The sequence below is a fragment of the Miniopterus natalensis genome, chromosome 13 (assembly GCF_054644295.1).
Source record: "Miniopterus natalensis isolate mMinNat1 chromosome 13, mMinNat1.hap1, whole genome shotgun sequence".
NCBI classification, from domain to species: Eukaryota; Metazoa; Chordata; class Mammalia; order Chiroptera; family Miniopteridae; genus Miniopterus; species Miniopterus natalensis.
Window position 1 is genome coordinate 41,873,041 of NC_142093.1, and position 22,395 is coordinate 41,895,435.

The window sequence follows — 22,395 nt, forward strand, 5'->3', positions numbered from 1 at the left end:
TTATTGTAATCATGTATTCCTTATATTTAAAAATCATTCTAGAATACAAAAAACAACAGTAAAATACTACAGCAAGGCAAGTCAAATGCTGAGTTAACAAGAGGAACTTCAGCTTTATGTGGTTGTTTCACAGTGAGAATGTATTCAATTATTACTTCTGTCACGAAAAATAAAATTTAGAAGGACAAAGAGAAAAAAGAGAATGAACTCCCGGGACTCTACCTTCTGACATAGATTATACAAGTTTGCCACTGGTGTGTTGTGTCTCACAAGTATGATTAGTAGCCAAGAAGACAGGGATGGTATGGAGGAGTGTGATTTGATTACAAATTCGGATGAATGGAGCTGGGTGGGTGGGTGAGGAGGTTTGCTGGCCTACTTCCTGCTTCAGGCAACACTGGCTCAGGGACTGGGGTCTGGGTCTGCAGGTAAAGGCTGTCAGTAAAAGCCAAATATAAGGTGGTGGAAGAAATGAAGCAAGAGCTGGAAAGAACTTGAAGAGGAACCCACTTTTTTTTTTTTTTTGCCTGACCAAGAGGGGCTCTCTGAAATACTTTTACAAAGGGCCTAAGAAAAGCCAGTTGCTCCAATGAATTAACTTCTGTGTATGACTCATGGACCCCAGGGAGAAGGCTGGTTTATTTCTAGAACGACATTCCTGAGGACAAGTATGCAGAGGTGGCAGGCTCTCCACAGGGAACAAAGGGCTTCAGTCCAATGTGTTGGTACCCACACAGGGGAGGCCTGGTGAGACTTGGATGACTTCATATCATGTTTAACGGCTAATTTTGTGGCTGAAAGGGGCATCACATGCATTTCCCTTGTGAAATGTGTGAAAGAAACTCTACCATCTTTTCATGAATAGTTACAAGGATTCATTAGCTAATTAGTTATTTCATTCATTTCTTTAAGCAGTAATATTTATTATGCAGTGCATAGAAGATTAAATACCACACAGTGTCCAAAGATATATGATATATATGATACCTTGTGCTCTTTTAGAGTTTATAAAGCAACATTATATTTATATTTTTAAAAAGAAGTATTTATTGCAGTTATAAAGGAACATTACTTTTTTTTTTTTTATACTCACCCAAGGATACGTTTATTGATTTGAGAGAGAGAGGAAGGAGGGAAGAGAGAGAGAGAGAGAGGGAAACATCGATATGAGAGAGAAACATTAATCTATTTCCTCCCATATGTGCCCTGACCGGCGATTGAACCAGAAAACTTTTGGTGTACTGGATGATGTTCCAACCAATCAAGCCACCTGTCCAGGGCTCTTTGTTTCAAATTTAAAAAAAAATTGATTTTAGAGAGAGAAAGAAACATCGATTTGTTGTTTCACTTATTTATGGATTTATTGGTTGATTCTTGTATGTGCCCTGACCCAGGATTGAACCTGAAACCTTGGCATATTGGGATGACACTCTAACCAACTGAGCTACCCAGCCAGGGCAAGAACATTATTCTTGACTATTCTTCCTTAAAATCTCATGTGTCCCATTTTATGTTTTAGGGGACTACAGTGATACATATGAAGTCATTGTCAATGAAAAGTCCCTTGTAAGCAAAGAGAAAAGTTCTTTTAAATACTGTGACTCTTATTTTGTCACAGGCAAAACAAGAAATAATTCAATTTTTTGAGCCTGGAATTCACCTTGAATGACATATGGAAATAACTGAACAGCTTCTCTTCTGGGAGGCAAAGTAATTATTAAAGCATAAGGAGGCAGATACAGAACTATAGAAATGGAACTGAGCAAAGTATCTCAGAAAGCAGAAAGGATAATGTTACTTAGAGTTCATACAACAAGATTTTGGGGAAGAGAAAAATGGTTTCATTTTTCCCCCCAGGGAAAGGGTAGAAGAGTAGAAACTCCTCCCATGGGCCATAAAAGGAGACAATGCTAAGTTATCTCCCAGCAAGAATTTAAAATAAGGGTTTTCCTCAGATAGTTAAACCATTAAATCAACACAGAGTGGTGATATCCATTAAAAACAGTGACCTTAAGAAAGGAGAATAGGCCCAACCTGGCGTGGCTCAGCGGTTGAGCATCTACCTAGCAGTCAGGAGATCGTGGTTTGATTTCCGGTCAGGGCACATGCCTGGGTTGAGGGCTAGATCCCCAGTTGGGGGTGTGCAGGAGGCAGCTGATCAATGACTCTCTCATCATTGATGTTTCTGTCTTTCTCTTTCTCCCTTCCTCTCTCTGAAATCAATAAAGATATATTTTAAAAAAGCAAAAAAAGAAAGGAGAATGGTTTACTGACCAGAGCAAGATTGGGCTGGAGCCTATGGATGGTATTGGCTTATCCAAAGAATTAATGTGTCCCGTACAAAGGGAGAGGGTTGGCCAGAAATGGAGCCCAGACAAGGGGAGCAACAGGAGCACACACTGGCAGTGTCATCCTGGAGTGGCTCAGTGATGTGCCCCAATGGCAGCATGTGTTTGTCAGATCTCTGCTCCTCTGGTGATGACGGTGGTTATGATTCTCTGTCTACAATACTCTGGCTTATACTTTGGTCTTGAGTTTTATAAGGTGAGTCTATCTTTGAGAGGGTGCTGACAAAATAACTTTCTGATCCTGCAAAGCTGAAGAACCAAGCCTGAAACATGGCACTTCTGTGCAGGACAAGGACAGTTTTCCCTGCAGACATCCCATCAACATTCCTGAAGTTCCTTCAGTCTCAACCTACAGGTTCTCGGGAGAGCCACAGAGCAGAGTTTTCTTTGAAAAAATTCTCATGTAATTTCCACTGAGATGCTGTGCTTCAGGTTTCTGTCTGTGGTTTTTCAGGCTCAGAAGGGAGTCAGCAGCTTCTCAGGGACAGTCACGTGGTCCAAGCTAACGAATGTGTGAAGCAGAACACACGAGAGGGAGAACTTCTTCTTGTGCCTGGATCACAGCAGTAACCGCTTAGCTGTCCTATCAGACTCCATTCCTTCTCCTCCTTATTTATGGACTGCCAATGGAAGTTTCTAAAACATGGTTTCATCAGATCCCACCTTTGCTAGAGTACATCCTGCCTTCCTGCTCTCCTCTTCTTTATTCCCCTCACTCATCCTATACAACTGGCAATACTCCTTATTCCCCAAACGCCCCATTCTTCCCTGTTTCTGTGATGGCTCACAGGATTCCTCCCATCTCTGTTGAGATCCTATATTCCCATCCCCCACAGGGAGTTTGCATGGAGCTGAAGCTTAGCAAATGCCTGTTGAGTTAAACAATAAATCAAACAATTGCTCCCTCCTCCTCGGCTCTCATTACTTTTTCCTGTAACTCTTCTGCTTCAGCTAAGTTAGTCTCCTTACCACATGACTTCCTTCCTTCCTTAGTGCCTTTATTACTCTGTCAATCTATGGCGTGCACCTCCCCCAGAATTCAACTCAGAGCTGACCTTGTCCAGGAAGCTATGCTTAATTATAGCCTCCCTTGTTCGATTTTAATCAGCATCCCCTGGGTATCTGTGGGCTTCATTTGGTCAGTACAAATTACACTTGTTAATCGCTTTCTTCTGAAGGTTTTTCCTCTTTCTGTGAGTTCTTGATACATGGTGGGATGTAGTAGAAAGACCAGGGTTTGAATTGTGACTTGAAAGTTGTTAGCTATGTGACTTTGGGCAAAGTACAACCTATTTCAGTTATAGTGAGGCATGAGAAGTGAAATGATTATCTCTATGCAGTAGGTTCAACAAATGACACTTTCTTCCTTTACTCTCATCAACAAAACGATTTATTTTTATCAGACAGGAAAGTGCTTTCCTTTTTAAAACTTTCCCCCGGGTCACTTCCCTTGATGATTGCTTCCTCTCCACCACCAATATACTAAGAACACCAACACTTAGTACTGTGCTCCTCACAAGTACAACTAAATGTGCTAAGCCTGGGGAATGCACAGGAGACTTCTCACTTCTCAGGTGAAGAGCAGCTCCCACAGTGACTGGTGAGCAGGGCACTGGGCACTGAATAAACCAGGTCCCACTGAGGGTGTGGAATAAAAAGGTTACCAGAGTGAGGGTGCAGGTCTGAGTGTCTGGGCAGTTAAGACAAGTGAGGAAGGCCTGGTTCACTGCAGCCTACCCAGCAGCGGGCATTTACAGTTTTTGGATTTACCCTGCCCCCCTGTGGCCACAAGCAGTAACATCCTTTACTGAATTTCCTCCTGGGCCTGCCCCCCTCCCCACAATTTCTGATTCTTTTTAAATTTAATTAATTTATATATACATATGCTTATTTATTTATTTATTTATTTATATCACAGATGTCTGTTTCTTTATTGTACTTTCAGGCAAATTTCCATGACCTTATCTTTCAACACTTAAACTCTTTAAAAAAAATCCAAATTGCAAAAAAATGTATTTTATCTATGGGTCTCAATAGCTCTATTTTCATTTTATTGAAAAACAAAATGCAGCCCACGTGTAAAAGAGGTTGATTGTTACTGATAGATACACCAAAGTCTAAAGCATAGTTTGACTTACGAAACACTAGACTTAAAAGGTATTTAAAAAGTCTTTTTTCTGCACAAACTATTTTACATAGTCTATAAATAAAAAAGCTTTTAATGCAAATTGCAATGCAAATTTGAAAAGCTGATTGGGGAGAAGCATTTTCTCTAAAAAGGCATTAAATCTATTGGAATGGCTCCAAGAAATAGGCCAAGGAGTTTGCCCCCTTAATGTCCAAGGGAGCTGAAGAAAAGATTTACTCTGAGGTGAAAATAAACAAAAATAGAGACAGACTCATAGAGAGCAGGTTGACAGCTCTCTATCTGGGGTGGGGAGAGGGTTGTTGAAAGGACTGAACAAAAAAGAAAAAAGAGAGAAAAAACTCATGGACACAGACAACACTGTGATGATTGCTGGAGGGAGGGAGATAGGGGCAGGTGGAGGAGGGTATAGGGGGTTAAATGGTGATGGAAGGAGACTTGACTTGAGATGGTGAACACACAATACAATTGCAGATGACATGTTGTATAATTGTGCACCTGAAACCTGTATAATTTTGTTAACTAGTGTCACCCCAATAAATTCAATAAAAAGGGAAAAAAGTAGGAGGAACCAAGAAAGAATATGAGACTTACTGAGGAGCAGGGTAAAGTAAGGAAAAGTTTTAAAAAGACACTGAAATATATCCAGAGACACAGAAGCATGAAACAGATTGACGAATCTCAGAGGAAAGGCAGGGGTGGGTGGGCGGCGGGGAGAGATTAACCTAAGAACTTATATATGTATAACCCATGGACACAGACAATAGTGTGTTTAAGGTCTGGGGGGAGGGATGCAGGATGGAGGGATCAGTGGGGGAAAAGAGGAGACATTTGTAATACTTTCAACAATAAAGATAAATTTTAAAAAAAGACACTGAAATCAAAGAAAGTCCTAAAACATATCCTAAACAACAATAGCAACAACAACAACAACAAAAATCTAGATAGACTGCAACAACTTTGTGACCCTCTATGTGCGTATGCATTGTTTGTACTGTTGGAAGTGTAGGTAGCTTTAGAGTATTGAATTCTTAGAAGTGGGAGTGGTCATCAAAGTAAATGAATGTGTAGTTTTGTTAGATGTTGCCACATTCTCCCCTCTAGAAGGGTTGTACCATTGTGCATTCTATCAGCAATGAACGAAAGTGTAGCCTCACCAACAGAATATGTTGTCATACCACTTTTTAAAATTGATTTCAGAGAGAGAAAGGGAGCGGGAGAGATAGAAGCATCAATGACGAGAGAGAGTCATTGATCACCTGCTTCCTGCACGCCCCCTACTGGGGATCAAGGCTGAAACCTGGGCATGTGCCCTTACTGGGAATTGAATGGGGACCTCCTGGTTCATAGGTTGCTGTTCAACCACTGAGCCACCCCGGCCAGGCTGGTGTCATACCTTTAACTTTTGCTAGTCAAATAGATGGGAAGTGGTATGCCAGTGTAGTCTTAATTTTCATTTCTCTGATTATGAATGAGATTGAGCATATTTTTATATGTTTAAGGACCATATAAAAACATTTTTTGAATTATCTGTTCAAGTATTTTTTTCATTTTTCTGTAGGGATTTGGCCTCACTCCCCTCAATTTGTCAGCTTTTTTATATATTAGAGATATTAGCCCCTCCTGATATAAGTTGCAAATACTTTCTCTTAGTTTTTCAGTTGTGTTTTGACTTTGTTTATGGTGCTTTTTGCCATGCCAAAGATTTTAATTTTTATGTAGTTTATTTTTATATAGTTAAATCAATCAATCATTCTTTCCTTTATTGTATTGGATTGTGAGTCATGGTAGAAAGTCTTTCCCTGTGCTGAGATTGTAAAGGAATCCACCATTTTCTTTTATTAAAAAAAATTTGTTCTTTACATTTAGGTTCCTGGTCCATTTAGAACATTTTCTTCATGGCTAACTAGTTGTCCCAGCACCTTTTTGAACAACCTACTTTGCCTCAGTGATTTGAGATGCCACCTTTATTCTATGCAGACTTTATATTGCCACTTGTGTCTATTTCTGGCTTTACCAATGCTTGTACTGTGTTAACTAGTACTCTTCTGCTGGGTACATGATGGGGTTGATTTCAGATACAGAGTAGCCGAATTGTCACAAGGTTAGGTGGGAGCAATGCATGACATTTGCCAAGTAAAGTAGGTGTGTGTGTGCGCACACATTAGGTGGATGAGGGGGAGAAAAGGGGAGAGGAGAGTTGGGATTTAATCAGGAGAACTTATTTTTTTTTAAATTAAAAAAATTTTTTTTTTAAATATAGCTTTATTGATTTCAGAGAGAGGAAGGGAGAGGGAGAAGGAGAGATAGAAACATCAATGATGAGAGAGTCATTGATCGAGCCCACAACCCCGGCATGTGCCCTGACCGGGAATCGAACCCTGATCGCCTGGATCCCAGGTTGACGCTCAACCGCTGAGCCACGCCCGGCCAGGCAGGAGAACTTATTTTAAGTCATCATTTCCTAAGGACAGAATGAGAAGTTATGGAGAACTTGAGCTTATGGACCTGAATAGAAGATACAAGAAGCAGTAAAAAGAAAGAACCAAACCAATCAAGATTGAATAAGGACCTTCCAGTGTGGTTAGATTCCAGTACTAACAAATTGATTTTCCTGTAAATAACAGCGATAAACTCTGGATGATATTTTAAACACCCAATTACTTGAGGGTCCTAGAGGCTGAACAAAGGTAGACTTTGGAGAGGAGTTGATACTTGGAGTAGGTGACCAGCAAGGGATGAGTGCCCCGTTTTTGTACCTTTGCCCTGTGAGGGTGGCTCAGTGCCAGCAGTGTGGGGCAGCTACAACTTCAGTAGAAAGACCTGTGTCTTTTCATGGGCATTACCAGGGAAAGGAACCTGATAGAGTCTCCAGAGAGTGAGGAAGAAATCCAAGAAAGGAGACAGTCAGATCCAGAGAATCCTAAATTGTTTATTAACTTAGCTGACCCTACGTGGGACAAACTGAAAGCAGCTCACAGTTTAAGCTTAAAGAACAGAACTGAAATTTGGATGACGGGCCCACTCAGTCCATGACAGGTTGCAGTTTGAATCTAACAGAGTTGACTATTTGTCAAAACAAACACTTTTCAGAGTAACGTAATAGAGTCGAGTTTCTAATCTTATATGAACACAACATTCACAAAGTACAATCCAAACATTTTTGGTATACAAAAAGTCAAAAAATATAGCCCAGTTTCAAAGAAAATTATAGTCAATAGATGCAAATAGATGATAAAGATTAGATTTATCAGACACGCACTTAATTTTTTTATTTTTATAGGACTAATTTTTAAAAATAATTTTATTTTTGCCAGGCTGGGAGTGGCTCAGAGGTTGAGTGTAAACCTAGGATCCAGGTGACCGGGGTTCGATTCCTGGTCAGGGCACGTGCCCAGGTTGCGGGTTTGATTCCCAGTCGGGGGAGTGCAGGAGGCAGTCGATCAATGACTCTCTCATCCTTGATGTTTCTCTCTCTCCCTCTCCTTTCTTCTCTCTGAAATCAATAAAGATATCTCTAAAAAATTAATTTTATTTTTAAAGTTAAATTTATTGGGGTGACATTGGTTAAAAAGATTATGTGGGTTTCAAGTGTACATTTCTATGATACATGATCTGTTTATTGCATTGTGTGCTCACCACCCACAATTAAATCATCTTCTGTTACCATATATTTGGTCCCCTTTACCCTTTACTATCCCCCTAGTACCCTCCCCTCTGGTAACCACCACACTGTAAAGCACCATATTTATGCTGCTTTAAGGACAAGGACTTTAAAGCAGCGTAATTATAATTATGCTCAATGAAGAATGAAAAATATGTTCATAATTAATGAAGAGATATGTTCATTGAAGCTTTATTTATAATAGCCAAGATTTGGAAGCCACCCAAATGCCCATCAGTAGATGAGTGGATAAAAGAGCTGTGGTACATTTACACAGTGGAGTACTACTTGGCTGTAAAAAAGAAAATTTTACCTTTTGCAACATCATGGATGGACCTCGTGAGTATTATGCTAAGTTAAATAAGCCAGTCAGAGAAAGGCAAATACCATATGATTTTACTTATATGTGGAATCTAATGAACAAAACAAACAAAATGGAAACAGACTCAGACACAGAAAACAGACTGACAGCTGTCAGAAGGAAAGTGGGTTGAGGAGGCTGGGTGAAAAAGGTAAAGGGGTTAAGCAACCCCCGCACAAACTAATAGACACAGACAACAGTGTGGTGATTACCAGAGGGGTGGGGGAAGGTAGAAGAGGGTAAAAGGGGGATAAATGGTCATGGAAGGGGACTGACTTTGGATGGTGAACACACAACACAATAAAAAAAAATAAAAGTCCTGGCTGGATGGTTCAACTGGTTGGAGCATCATCCTGTGCATCAAGGGACTGCAGTTTTGATTCCCGGTCAGGGCATATATCAGGGTTACAGGTTCGATCCCCTGTCAGAGCGAGTGCCGGAGGCAACTGATCGATGTCTCTCTCTCACATCCATGATTCTCTCTCTCATCCCCCCCTTTCTAAACATACCTATCCTCAGGAGAGGATTGGGAAAAAAAAATCATAGGAAGTATCAACAGAGAAATAGAGAATATAAAAAAGAACCAAGTGGAAATGTTCTAATTGAAAAATATATTATTTGAACAAAAAAGTTCATCACATGGGCTTAATGGAAGAATAGAGATGAGAGATGAGTGAATTTAAACGCAGATCAATAGAGATAATCTAATCTGAAGAAGAGGAAGAAAAAAGCCTGGATAAACCAACCAACCAACCAACCAACCAGCCAAACAAACAAAAAAACCCACAGAGTCTCAGGGAACTGTGGAACAATTTTAAAAGGTTTAAAATTGGGTAATTCAAGTTCCAGAAGGAGAAAAGAGGGGAAATAAGACAAAAAATATTTGAAGAAATAATGACAGAAAGTTTACTCAATTGGGTTAAAGATATAAATTTACAGATTCAAGAAGCTCAGTGAGCCCCAAACAAGAAATCCCTGCCTAGTCACATCATTGTAAAGCTGCTGAAAAACAAACATAAAGAGAATATTCCTGAAAGCAGCCAGTAAAATGATACTTTATAATACTTTATATATGGGGGAAGATAATTTAAGAACTGTGACTTTTAATGGAAAACATGGAAGGCCAGAAGACAGTAGAGCAACATCTTTAATGTGCTGAAAGAAAAAAAATCCTGTCAATCCATAATTCTCTATACAAGAAAAATATCCTTTAAGAATAAGAGCGAAATATACATTTCTGTATAAATAAAAATTAAGAGCATTTGTAATCACCAGTACCATGCTACAAGAAACATTAAGGTTCTTGAGCTGAAGGAAATGATACCCAAGGGAAAGGTGAATCCTCTGGAATGAATGAAGAACATTGGAAATGGTAAATATACAAGACACTTTTTTCTCTTAGTTTCTTTAAAATACACACAATTGTTCAAAGGAAAATTTATAATATTGTCTTGTGTAGTTTATAATGTAGATGTAATACACATGACAACTATAACAAAAAGTCAGTGTGTGTGTATGTGTGTGTGTGTGTGTGTGTGTGTGTGTGTGTATAGGGAATAGTAGACCTGTATAGTTGAAATGTTTCTATATTTGACATGAAATGGTACTATTTTAATTCTAAGTATGCTGCAAGAAAGTTAAAAATATATTTTAATCCCTACTTATGTGAAGTATTATAATCCCGAGGCTTTAACATTTTATATGAAGTGGAACTATTTTGACTCTAAGTAGACTGCGAAAAGTTAAGGATATATAACATAATCCCTGAGAAGCCACTAAAAAATAATGCAAGGAAATATAGCTAAATGACAATAAATAAATTAAAATAGATTTCCAAAAATATTTCATAACCTGAAAGAAAGCAGGGAAGCAGGGAAAATATGAACAAAAACCAGAGAGGACAAACAAAAACAAAAAAATAAAATGGTACAGTTAAATTCAACCATATCAACAGCTATGGTAAATGTGAATGGACTATACACTCCAAATAAAAGGCAGAGATGAACAGAATGGATAAAAAGCAGACTTACTTATATGCCATCTGTAAGAGAGAAACTTTAAGTACAAAGTTACAAATGGGTTAAAAGCAAATGAATGAGAAAAGATGAACCATAAACACAGTAAGACCTAAAAGAAATAAAAACATATGTCTACAAAAATTTGTGTATAGATATTTGTAGCACCTTTAATCTCAAGAACCAAAAAGTGGAAACAAACAACCAAAATGCCAATTAACAGGTGAATGGTCAAACAGAATGTGGCATATTCATACCATATACACTAGCAATAAAAAGACACTAAGTACTGATATAAGCACTTTGGGTGAATCTCAAAATTTGAATGGAAAAAGTTAGACACAAAAGAAGACTATACTGTATGATTCCATTTACATAAAATGCAAACTAATCTACAGACGAAAAGCAGATCAGTGGCATACTCCAGGGACTGAGGGAGGGATGGAGTGAGTGTAAAGGGCAAAAGGAATCTTTGGGGATGATGGAAATATCTTGGTTGTGGTGATGATTTGTGGGCATATTCAACTATCAAAACTCATTGAATTGTACACTTTGAATAGATGCAGCTTACAGTATGCAAATTATTTCTCAATAAAGTTGATGAGGAAAAATTTTAAAAATCCCAATTTTCAAATAAATTTATGTTTTCCATTGAGCTCTAAAAATTATGTAATTCAATTTTAAAAAGGGAAGGGTTGTTTTTTCTGAGACCATGGCTTCTGTTAATGAAATAAATGTCTCTCTGTGTTAAAAATCTTCAGGTAATAAATACAACAGTGGTTGTAATTTAGTTCTACCACCACAGGGAAATGACTTTAATGCAGTTATCAAAGACAAACTCAGGGAACAGCTGTATTTTCTGGTCCATTTTCTAAGACACTAAAAGGGGGAAGAATCAGTATGTGGAATCTGACAATTGCACTGAAGCATGAAGCCCAGAAAAGGGCCTCCCCTTTCCCCCACCGGAATCCTTTAGGAAGCAATGAATCTTTATTTTCTGAGTTTGGGTTGTTAACATGTGGTGTTTCCTGAGAACACATATGGATAAAATACTTTTCCAAAAGAGCTTGACATCGATCCCTGGCAAAGTCTAAGAGGAAATATTAAACAGATGGTTTGTGAGCACTTAGAAAGGGAACCTGATATCCTTGTGCACAAGTCTGAGAGATGTAGGCTGGTTGACAGCATCATTAGGTTGATTTGTAACTGGTTGAAAGACTTACATACCCAACAAGTGCAGACTGCTATCAACCTGAGCAGATGCCCTCTGGATGCTAAAGTGCATTGATCACAGTGGCCTTTTTAGTTTTGGCATATTTATTACTTAGTCAGTCTTTAGAAAGCTGTTATAAAATTTTTATTATATGCAAATGAATACATGTAACATCTATGTAAGCTATGAAGCATACCAGCATTTGAACACTCATGGATCCTTTATTCAACTTAAGATGTGGGACATCATCAATACTACTAAGATATCTGTATGCTTTTCCCTGATCTCCAAGGGAAACCTTGTCACACTGATTTTTTTTTTTATCATTCCTTTTCTTTTCTTCTCCTTCTTCTTTTCTTTTTTTGTTAATCCTCACCTGAGGATATTTTTTCCATTGATTTTTAGAAAGAGTGGAAGGCAGAGAGGAGGAAGAGGAGAATGAGAGGGGGAGGGGGGAACATCGATGTGAGGGAGACACATTGATTGGTTGCCTTCCGCACACTCCCAGACTGGGGCTGGGAACTGAACCTGAACCCAGGTACATGTCCTGAACAGGAATCAAATCCTTGACCCTTTAGTGCATGGGCTGACACTCTAACCACTGAGCAACACCGGCCAGGGTTATTCTTTTTCTTTTAAAAGTAGTTTTATTTTAAACAAATACTTTATTATTTTTGTTTTGCTTGAGCTTTATAAAGGGGTATCATATTGTATATATCTGGTTATCTGATTTTTTCTCAATATTCATTCACATTGTTGTATGAAGCTGTGGTTCATTCATTTTCATAACTGTATAATATTCCACTTTGTGAATATACCTTGTAATATTTATACATGCCTCATTCAATGGACATTTGAGTGGTTTCTAATTTTTGGCTTTTTGAATAATGTCGATATCCACATTTTTGTCTCCAGGTACATATTGTAAAAGTTTTTCTGGAGACATACTGTTAGGAATGCAATTTCTAGGAGAAGGGTATTGTGAATGTTACTTCAACAAAATGACAAGTTGTGCATCAATTTACATTCTTTCTATCAGTGTATAAGAATTTCTATTGCTCTGTTGTTGTCAATACTATTGTGAGACTTACTAATTTTTTGGAACCTAGCTGGCATAAAATGGTATATCATTGTTTTAATTTGTATTTCCCTGATTACTAATGAGGGTGATAATTTTTCTTATGTTCTTTTGCCACTTAGATTTCCTCTTCTGTGAAATGCCTGTTTAGATCTTTTGCTTATTTTAAAATTAGATTGTCTTTTTTTTTTTTTTTTTTTAAATTGAATTCCAGGCATTCTTTACGCTCTATACCAATTCTTTTTTGATCATATGAATTGGAAATAGAGTTATAATTTGTCTTACCACTTTTTTTTTGTCTTACCACTGTTGTCTTTTGATGAACAGAAATTCTTAATTTTAAAGCAGTCATACTTATCAATCTTTTATTTTATGGTTGGCAAACTTTGTGTCTCATTTAGAAAAGTTCTTCCTTCTCCTTCCTACCTCCGGTCATAAAATTTTTCCTCTTTATTTTCCCATAAAATTCTAAAGGCTTACCTTCAATATATAAGTCTTTAATCCATCTAAAATAGATTATTATGAATGGTGTGTGGTAAGGATCTAATTTCATTTTTCCCATATGGGATACGGATAATTCTAGTATTATTTAATGACTAGATCCATCCTTTCCCCACTGCACTGCCATGTCAGCTTAGTCACATATCAAGTTTTCATAATGTGGCTGGCTGTTTCTGAGCTCTCTAATCTGTTCCAGACTGGACAATTTGTCTATTCCTGTTTCAGTATGACACTATCTTAATTATAACTGCCTTATAATCAGTCATCTTAATATACGGTAAGGCAAACCTTTAGCCTTACTATGTAACTTAGCCATATATACATATACATATATATATATGGATGGATTGCTTTGTAAAGTTCATAAAAAACTATGATAGGATTTTGATTGGAATTGATAGATAAATTTGGAGAGAACTGAATTCTTATGATATTAATAGTCATATCCATTAATCTGCTCTACTTATAATTATATCTTCCTTTAAAAATTAAATTTCCTGAGTTTGTTTTAAATTATAGAAATGCTATTGATTTTTAAATATTGATCTTAAATCCAGCTACTTTGTAAAAATGTTACTAATTGTAATAATTTTTCCATAGAATATTTTAGTTATTAATGTAGCCAATAAACTAAGTTTCAAATAATGTAAGTTTTGTTCTTTCCTTTCTAATCTTCATGGCTTTTACTATTTTTCTTATCTTACTAGACTAGGACAACCATGTTGAACCAAAATGTTGATGAAGCATCCATATCTCGTACCTGATTTTTTTTGTTTTTGGTTATCCTCACTGGAGGATATTTTTTTTCACTGAATTTTTTACAGAGAGTGGAAGGGATGAGGGAGTGGTGGGGGCAGGGAGGGAGAGGGGGAGAGACACATCAATGTGAGAGAGACACATCAATTAGTTGCCTTCTGCATGGCCCTGACTGGGGCTGGGGATCAAACCTGCAACCTAGGTAGGTGTCCTTGACTGGGAATTGAACTTGTGATCTTCTAGTGTGCAGTCTGACACTCTAACCACTGAGCAACATAGGCCAGGGCTTATTCCTAATTTTTGAGGGCAATATTTTTTATATTTCACCATGAAGAATTGTCTTTATTGTAGAATTTTGGTAAATACACTTTGCCAAGTTAAGGAACTTATTTTTCTATTGCTATTTACTAAGAGTTTTCTCTTAAATAGTGAATTAATATTATTATTATCATATTTAAAAAAATCTATTAAGACATGTTTTTTATCTTTTAATCTGTTGGTGTGATAAATTATATTTACACATTTCTATTGCTAAATCACCTTGTATTCCTGGGTTAAATCCAACTTAGTACTGTATTCTCCTTTTACATATGACTGGATTATTTAAGATTGTTTTACCTATTTTCATGAGTGTATTGGCCTGCAATTTACCTTTCTTACATTGCCCTTGTCTGATTTTCTACTTGGGAAGTGTTTTCTTTTTCCTTTCTCTCTCCTTCTTATTTTTTAATTTCCAAAAGAGTTTGTATAAGATTGGAGTGATGCATTACTTGGAAGTTTAATAGAACTTGACTGTAAAGCCATCTTGGGCTGGTATATTATGAACAATTCAGATTTTTTACTTCTGAGTCAAATTTAATATCTTTTTAAGAATGTGTCCATTTTTGTCCAAATGTTTGAATACATAGCTCTATCTGTAGTTATGTTCCCTTTTCCCAACCCTAGCATCATTTCTTGTGCCTTCTTTCTTATTTTTCCTTCATTGGTTTCACCAAAGGATTCTCTATTTTATCAGTTTTTTCAAAGAACAAACTTTTGAGTTATTGATGATCTCTGTTGCTCTTTTCAGCTGAGCAGTATACAGCACGCAAGCTTTGGAGCCAGACTGCTTAGATTTGAGACCCTGTTCTATCTCTTACCTGAGAAACCTTGGGAAATTAAATTTGGACAGGACACTATGCCTCAGTTTCTTCATCTACATACATGAAGATTAGATAAGATAATATGTGGAAACTATTTAGAACAGAAAGTATTTGAACAGTAAGTGTTCAATAAAATGTTTCTGTTATTATGAGCTATAAACAGGATGTTAGAGTATGTTAAGAGACTGTGGCTTTTTTGTTTCATGTATCTTTCCAATGAGGCTCAGAATTTATTTAAAAATGAAACAAGCTAGCAGCATTATTCCTTTGACTGATGGCTCTTCTATGGGGTTAACTTGGCTGCTGGAATTGCAGGCTCTTCCAGATCCTAAATTTATTATCAAGATCCAGCATTCGGGATTTGCTCTAAGGTGTAGGGTTGGCTTATAGGTAAAGAGGGCACAGAAAGATAGAGAAGGAATCCAGCTTCCCCTGTGAGAGCTATACTTCTTCAAATTTTTATTTCTTAGACCACATTTCTTAGTCCACTTTTAACAGCAAAAAAGAAACAAAATAGATAAATAACAAAAATTATGGAAAAGTTGTGTGTTATGTTACATAAAAACAAAAAATTACATATGTAAATTATAATTATGTAACCTAAACATGACTGTGTACAACTGGGAGACAATGTGCAGAAATAAAATCAGTGTAATGGGGTAGTGAGATTATGAATGATTTTAAATTAAAAAAATATTTTATGGTCATACCTTCTTTTCAATAAAAAATTATTAGAGCCTGATATTTTCTTGGTCAAAAGACATGTAAAATGGTACTACTGCTATTAATATCAACAGATAACATTTACTTACTGCTCATATGTGCCAGGCACTTTTCTAAGTGCTTTACATGCAAGTTGTATTTAATCCTCATAGAAACCCTGTGACGTAGCTACTATTACTAGCTCTATTTTATAATTGAGAAAATTGTGGAATAAGGAGTTTAAACAACTTGTTCAAGTTCATACTGTTCTTAAGTAAAAGTCCAACTGGATGGATAAATAAACAGTGATGAATTTATACATTGGAATACCTCACAGCTATTAAAAGGTATGGGTTAGATTTTTATGTGCTAATATGGATAAAAATATTGGGTAAACATTTAAATAAAAAACATAAAAATGCAGAGCAGTGGGTACTGTATAGTCCCATTTTAGTAAAAGGAGATAATGTCAATAACAATAATGTTACTTATATGTCCAGATCCACACATGTGTAGGGAAAACAATTCAGTAGAATGTGTCCTATACTGCTGATGGAACAACACATAGCAGAATAAAGAAATTAATTATGAGGAAAGCACAGGGAAAGTAGGAAGATTTCAAGCCATGAATCATATGTACACTTAACCCACAAAGAGGAATTAGAAGCAATTTATGGGATGATGTATTATTTATTAGCAAATAAGAAGTTACTGGAAGAATCATCAGCAGTGACACAAGATAGAAAGCCGCTTTCCTGCATTTAAAAGCTCTTTCATACAACTCTAGCCACTAACAATTCTAAATAAAGGCATCAGGCTGCCTCAGAGTACTCTGAGCTCTGTGCATTAGAGATACAGTAAGTTCTTTCTGTGTACAGTTACTGAAGGGAGAAAAGGGCATAGTCTGTGCCTGATTTATTCATGGCCAAACAGAAGGAAAAAGAGCCTCTTGCTCACAGATTCAGTTTGAGGGCCCACTGGGAAGAACTATGAATGGAGGATGGGGAACTATGAGTGCCTCACCTGGGTCATGGCTCACTCTGTGACCAGGAAGGTGGATGTGTTACTAGAGATAAGGGATGCAGGGGATGCTGGGCAGACCAAGAACAGCCTCCACAGGTATCACTGTCATCAATTCATTCAACAGGTATCTACTGATAATCTAGTATATGCTACACACTGGGACAAGGAAATGAGTAAGATGAATTTCAAATCCCAAGGTACTTACAGTTTAATACAGAGAGAAAAGATATCAAGTATTTTACAATTTTAGGTGAGAAAGCAAAATTATCATACTATAAAGCAGTGGTAAACAATTTTACATGGTATATAATTAAGTGCTGAAGTGTGTGGTGCAGACCACAAGTGATGTGGTTGTTCTAAGGAAAGAAAAATCAATACAGTAGTCACAAACCTGAATCAGGCCTTAAAGGATGGGGAGGATTTGGCTGGAAGAAGATAGGGGAAGGAATTCAGAGGTAAGAAGAAGGAATTCAGAGGAAAAGGCTACTGTGAGTGGCGGATGGAGAGAGAAAGAGGAGCAGTCAGTAAGGAGGCTGACTGAGGAAAGCAGAGTGTGTGCAGTAGGGGAGAGCTCATAAACCTCACAGCTAAGGCTGGTTGCCCACCCTCCCTGCCTGACCAGAACAATGCCAGGGCCTCATGATGCTGGAAGGATCTACATGTGTCAGAATCTGACGGGAAACACACCCCTAGTTACCAACCCCCTGACTAATTAGAGGGTGAAGGGCAGAGTGCAGTTATCCATGTGGGACCAGGAAGAGATCAACAGTATCAAAACAGTGGGCACCTCCGCATGTGCAAAACCTTGGAGAAGGCCAATAGAGCCAGAAAGGATTGCTGGAGGGTGAACCGTAACTTGACTGTTGAACAAATTAAAACTAGTTAAAAACCTCTTAAACTCCTTAATATGGGAATCTCTACCTGACCCCTGACTAAAATATTTTCATAAATTTCCATTGCCTTGTCTGAGTGCTATGCCTTATGATGGATTTAGGGCATATATGGCCCTTTACAACCTCACTGCACCTCTGCCTGATAAGTCTCCAGTCATAGGGGACCATGGTCATGTCTCTGAAAGTTTGATTCATCTTGCTTTCTCATGCCCCCGGGTTCCATGTTTGAGTGCCTTTTTCTTCTTCTTCTGCTTGGCTAATTCCTACTTGTCCTTGAAGACTCAGTTTGAAGATTTTTTTCTTTTGGAAGTGTAAGATAATGGGTGGTTTATGCATGATTTATTGGCAGGGACCTGGACACCAGTGGTTTCTGGGTAGGGGTGGGAAGATTGGGGACACCACGGCTGGGAAGCTAATGACTGAGAACCTATTCTGGGGGCTGGGAGGGACACGGAGATGGTGTGTGTGAGCCAAAACTCTAATCCCATGGCACATGCTTCAATGTTCCATCAAGCTTCACTTACAAATCACAAATTCAAAGATCAAAATTATTAAGAATGTCAACACAGGAAACTAAGAGCATTAGTCCTAAGCATAGGGCTTTTATGAATGCAGGGCCCCGTGTGGCTGCGTTGGTTATAAAGCCATGAAGCCAGCCCTGCGTAAAAGTCTGTTCATACAGCATTGATTAATAGCAAAATGTAATAAAACAAATTGTTTCACTAATAAGCGATTGAATAAATAAATTATGGTCTAACCACACAGTAAAAAAGTCATGTAGCCAATAAACAATGAGACAGATCATCTTCCAGATACTAACATAGATAGTTGACTAAAACACTAAGAAAGTTACAGAATAATATGTATGTAATTATCCCATTAAAATGTTAAATACAGTTGGCCCTCCATATCTGTGCATTCTGCGTTGGTGGAGTCAACCAAGTGGATCGAAAATATTTGAGGGGAAAAAAAGTTACGTTGTTGCTGATATCTTATGTAGTTAGGCCTACTATGGTTTCATCTATACTGAGCATGTGTAGATTTTTCTTTATGATCATTATTCCCTAAACAATACAGCATAACAACTATTTACATAGCATTTACATTGTATTAGGTATTATAAGTAATTTAGAGATGATGTAAATTATGCTGGTGGATGTGCATAGGTTATATGCAAATACACACCACTTTATATACGGAACTTGAGTATCAGCAGGTTTTGGTATATGTGGGGATTTTGGAACCAATCCTTTGCAGATACCAAGGTGTGTGTGTATATATATATGAATGACTAGCTAAAAGAACGTTGGGAGGGATACCTGAATCTCTTAAATGATGAGGAGGAAGAAATTTTTACATCTATAATATTTCAGGCTTTACATGAACATATATTGTTTCTGAAATTAAAAATATGATTAAAAAATTCAACTCTAACACCTAGAAACACTTGTCTGACCCACAGTAGAATCTGTTAGCTTCATTTCATTTACGAACATAAAGAGACCATGAAAAATAACCTTCCTGACCTGTAAAACACTACTCATTAAAATTCTTACCATTCTTTTTACCTTTCCATTTAATTCTTTACCTTCATTGCTGGGCTCTTCAATAGGGGATGCTGAGTCCATACACTCTAGGGCTCCCTTTGTGATCTCGACCACCTGAAGCCTCCTGACCTGGACTAGGTCTATGTCTTTCAATCCGCTCTCCAATTGTTTGACCACCTCTTTTCCGGGCTGGGAAGTCAGAACAGTAATCTGGAAATAAATCCAAGAATCAATGTGTCTTCCTTCCCTGGCATTCAGAGTGAGGAACACAGATTAGACATAGAGGATTAACACAGGAGAAGTTTGTGGTAGTGGCTATTGCCTTCAGGGCAAAGAGGATTTAACTGCAACTTACAAATAAAATTTCATTTGACAGATTATTTTGGGATCATCACAGGACCCTCCCAAACGGTGAGCCTACCCTCGAAAGTGACCAGTGAGAACCCATCCCTGTGTTTTAGTGTTTTTTAAGATTGCTTGAAGCACTGGTGGTATCTGTCCTGCTCAAAATGCTTTGATTTTATGAGGAAATAGAGAAAATCGGATCCTTAAACTCCACTCCCTAAATGTGAACTGAATAGCGGAGCGCCTATATGCTACTTTTTCACAGTGGTGCTTCCATGGAGACTTCTTTCCTTGCTCAACCTGGATCCAGCTGAGCTGTTTCTTTTGCTCTCTTAACTCTAAAATGTACTTATGCTTGATCAATACAGATGACATGAAGGACTATTGAGGTGCTTGTGTAGAATTTGAGTCTTTTATTCCACCTGAATGAATATACTCTGTTTTTATTAGCAGTTTTGTCTTGAATTTGAAACTCTGGGAGGCAATTCTTTTTGTACTTAGACATTTTTGATTGAGGAAGAGAGATGCAGATAAAAGCACAATTATTCTTAAAATTGTTTTTAAAAATCTTTTTGATGCCTGACGTTACCAGAGACTGAAAGTGTTTTAACTCACACACACTCAGTGGAGCATGCAGTCATGACTTATTATATTTTAAGATTGTCTCAGTCTGGCACCAGAATTTTAGAAATTTTTACACTTGCACATTTGCTAATCCCAAGAAAATTTACTTATTTTGATGCCAAGATTTGATTAAGAACAGTTGTAAGTCCTTAAGGGTACCCAGAATGTATAAATATAGACACCAATCTAGGCAGTTTAATGATTGCTTTACAAGTTCCAAAAATCCAAAGGCAGATGGCATATTCAGATTTTATTTTGATTTCAGTTTTCCCTTATAATTCACTTTAGTCCCTATTTTTTAGATCTCCTCTCTATACCTAGCTGTGTACTAAGAATTGCACAGATTATAGGAAAAAGGGACCATGTCTCCTGCCTTCAGGAAGCTGAAAATCTAGTCTTAAAAATTACATTTAACGTGTAAAACAGAACAATGTAAGAATAAGGAAGCATCTAGATGGGCTGACATGGGAAGATGGCTTAGACTCCTAAGGCCAGCATCTCCTACCTCCAGGGAAGTGTAGGTCAAAGATGAACCTGTAGCCACATGTCTGCTGTACTGTTTGAACTGCTGGAGCCCATCTTCTACCGCCAGCTGCAGAGAAATGCCTCGTGGTCTGAAACAACCTTCTCTTGGTAACATGCGGAGCTCTGAGATACAGGTGTGCAGCCTGGCAAAGTTCCCTTTCACTTGCTGCAGAGAAAAACGAATCAAACATACAAATATTTAGTGATCCAGGTTTCAGATTAATTGGGAGTTCAACTTCATTACCATTTACTCTTCAGGAGTCCCTTTTCTTCCTAAAAATCTGTTTATTTGACCAACATTAACTGAATGCCTGCTATGCCTTTTACTCCATTTCTATTTATGAAGTCCCATAGAAGCAGTCTGATTTTAGCTGCTAAGTCCAGCAGTACACTTTCACTGTTCTACATCAGGGATATACTACCAACTCTCCAGCCCTATGTCATAATTTAGTTCACAGGGATCCGGATCACCTTTCCCTTCCACAAGATGTCACACTGATCCATTACATTAATGACATTATGCTAATTAGGCCTAGTGAGCAAGAAGTAGCAGCTATTCTAGATATACTGGTAAGACATTTGTGTGACAGAAGGTAGGAAATAAATCTGACTAAAATTCAGGGGCCTTCTAACTTGGTGAAATTTCTAGGGGTCCATTGGTGTGGGGTATATCGAGATACCCCTTCCAAGGGGAAGCAGTTTGTCGCTTTTGGAGTAGAGGAGAGGATCTAAGTTTCATCTTCCTGCTTTTAGTTCAACCTTCATTCTTACCTCCAGAAGTACTTGGTTTTGCCAATTCCAAAGCCTTTTGAGGACTTAGTGGGGTAACTTGCTTTCTTCCCTGGCTTTCCCCACTACTGGCTTAAGATTTAGCATTCTTGGAACTGCTAAGTCGATGATCATTTGTTCACCTGTACATAGTTTCAGAAATTTTGTTGTGACTTTTTCTTCTCTCATTACTTTTTTCTTAAGAGTTTATACTGTGAGGGCAGAGACTTCTAGTTGTCCCTCAATATTTACCCTCTTCCTCTAGGTACCAAAACTGTCAATTTTTATGTGGGCACTATGACTATCTGGAATGACTGCATTTCCCAGACTCTCATACACCTAGGAGTTTCAGCGTGGTTAAGTTCTAGCCAAAGTGATGATAGTAAGCAAAGTGATGGGAGCAACTTTTGATTTTTTTTTTTTAAAGGGTATGGGAGTTTTCTTTGCTTGTTTTCCTTTCCTGATTGCTGGAATACAGGCATAAGAGTGGCCAGCTTAGACCACAAGATAGCCAAATTAGAGCACTATTAGTCCTAAAATCTCATTGTAGGTAATGTATGATTTAAATAACTTCTTTGTTATTATCAGAAGATAAAAGAATGGGTAAGATAACTGTGTGGTACTAACTGGAAATATCAGGGGAACATTTTGTAAAGCATATGATTATCTAACCACTATGTTGTACACCTGAAACTAATACAAAATAATATTGAATGCAAACCCCAAAAAATAAAAAAATAAAGA

At 37.6% G+C, this 22,395-nt stretch overlaps 1 protein-coding gene across 1 annotated transcript in view; it reads right to left on the reverse strand.

Moving 5' to 3' along the window:
- M1AP (meiosis 1 associated protein) overlaps positions 1–22,395 on the reverse strand; it is a 51,918-nt gene that overhangs the window by 23,975 nt on the left and 5,548 nt on the right. The window contains exons 2-3 of the mRNA XM_016202510.2: positions 20,864–21,049; positions 19,431–19,599 (exon numbers count right to left, since the gene is read on the reverse strand). Coding sequence (XP_016057996.2) covers positions 19,431–19,599; positions 20,864–21,049 — 355 coding nt within the window. The remainder of the gene's footprint in view (positions 1–19,430; positions 19,600–20,863; positions 21,050–22,395) is intronic.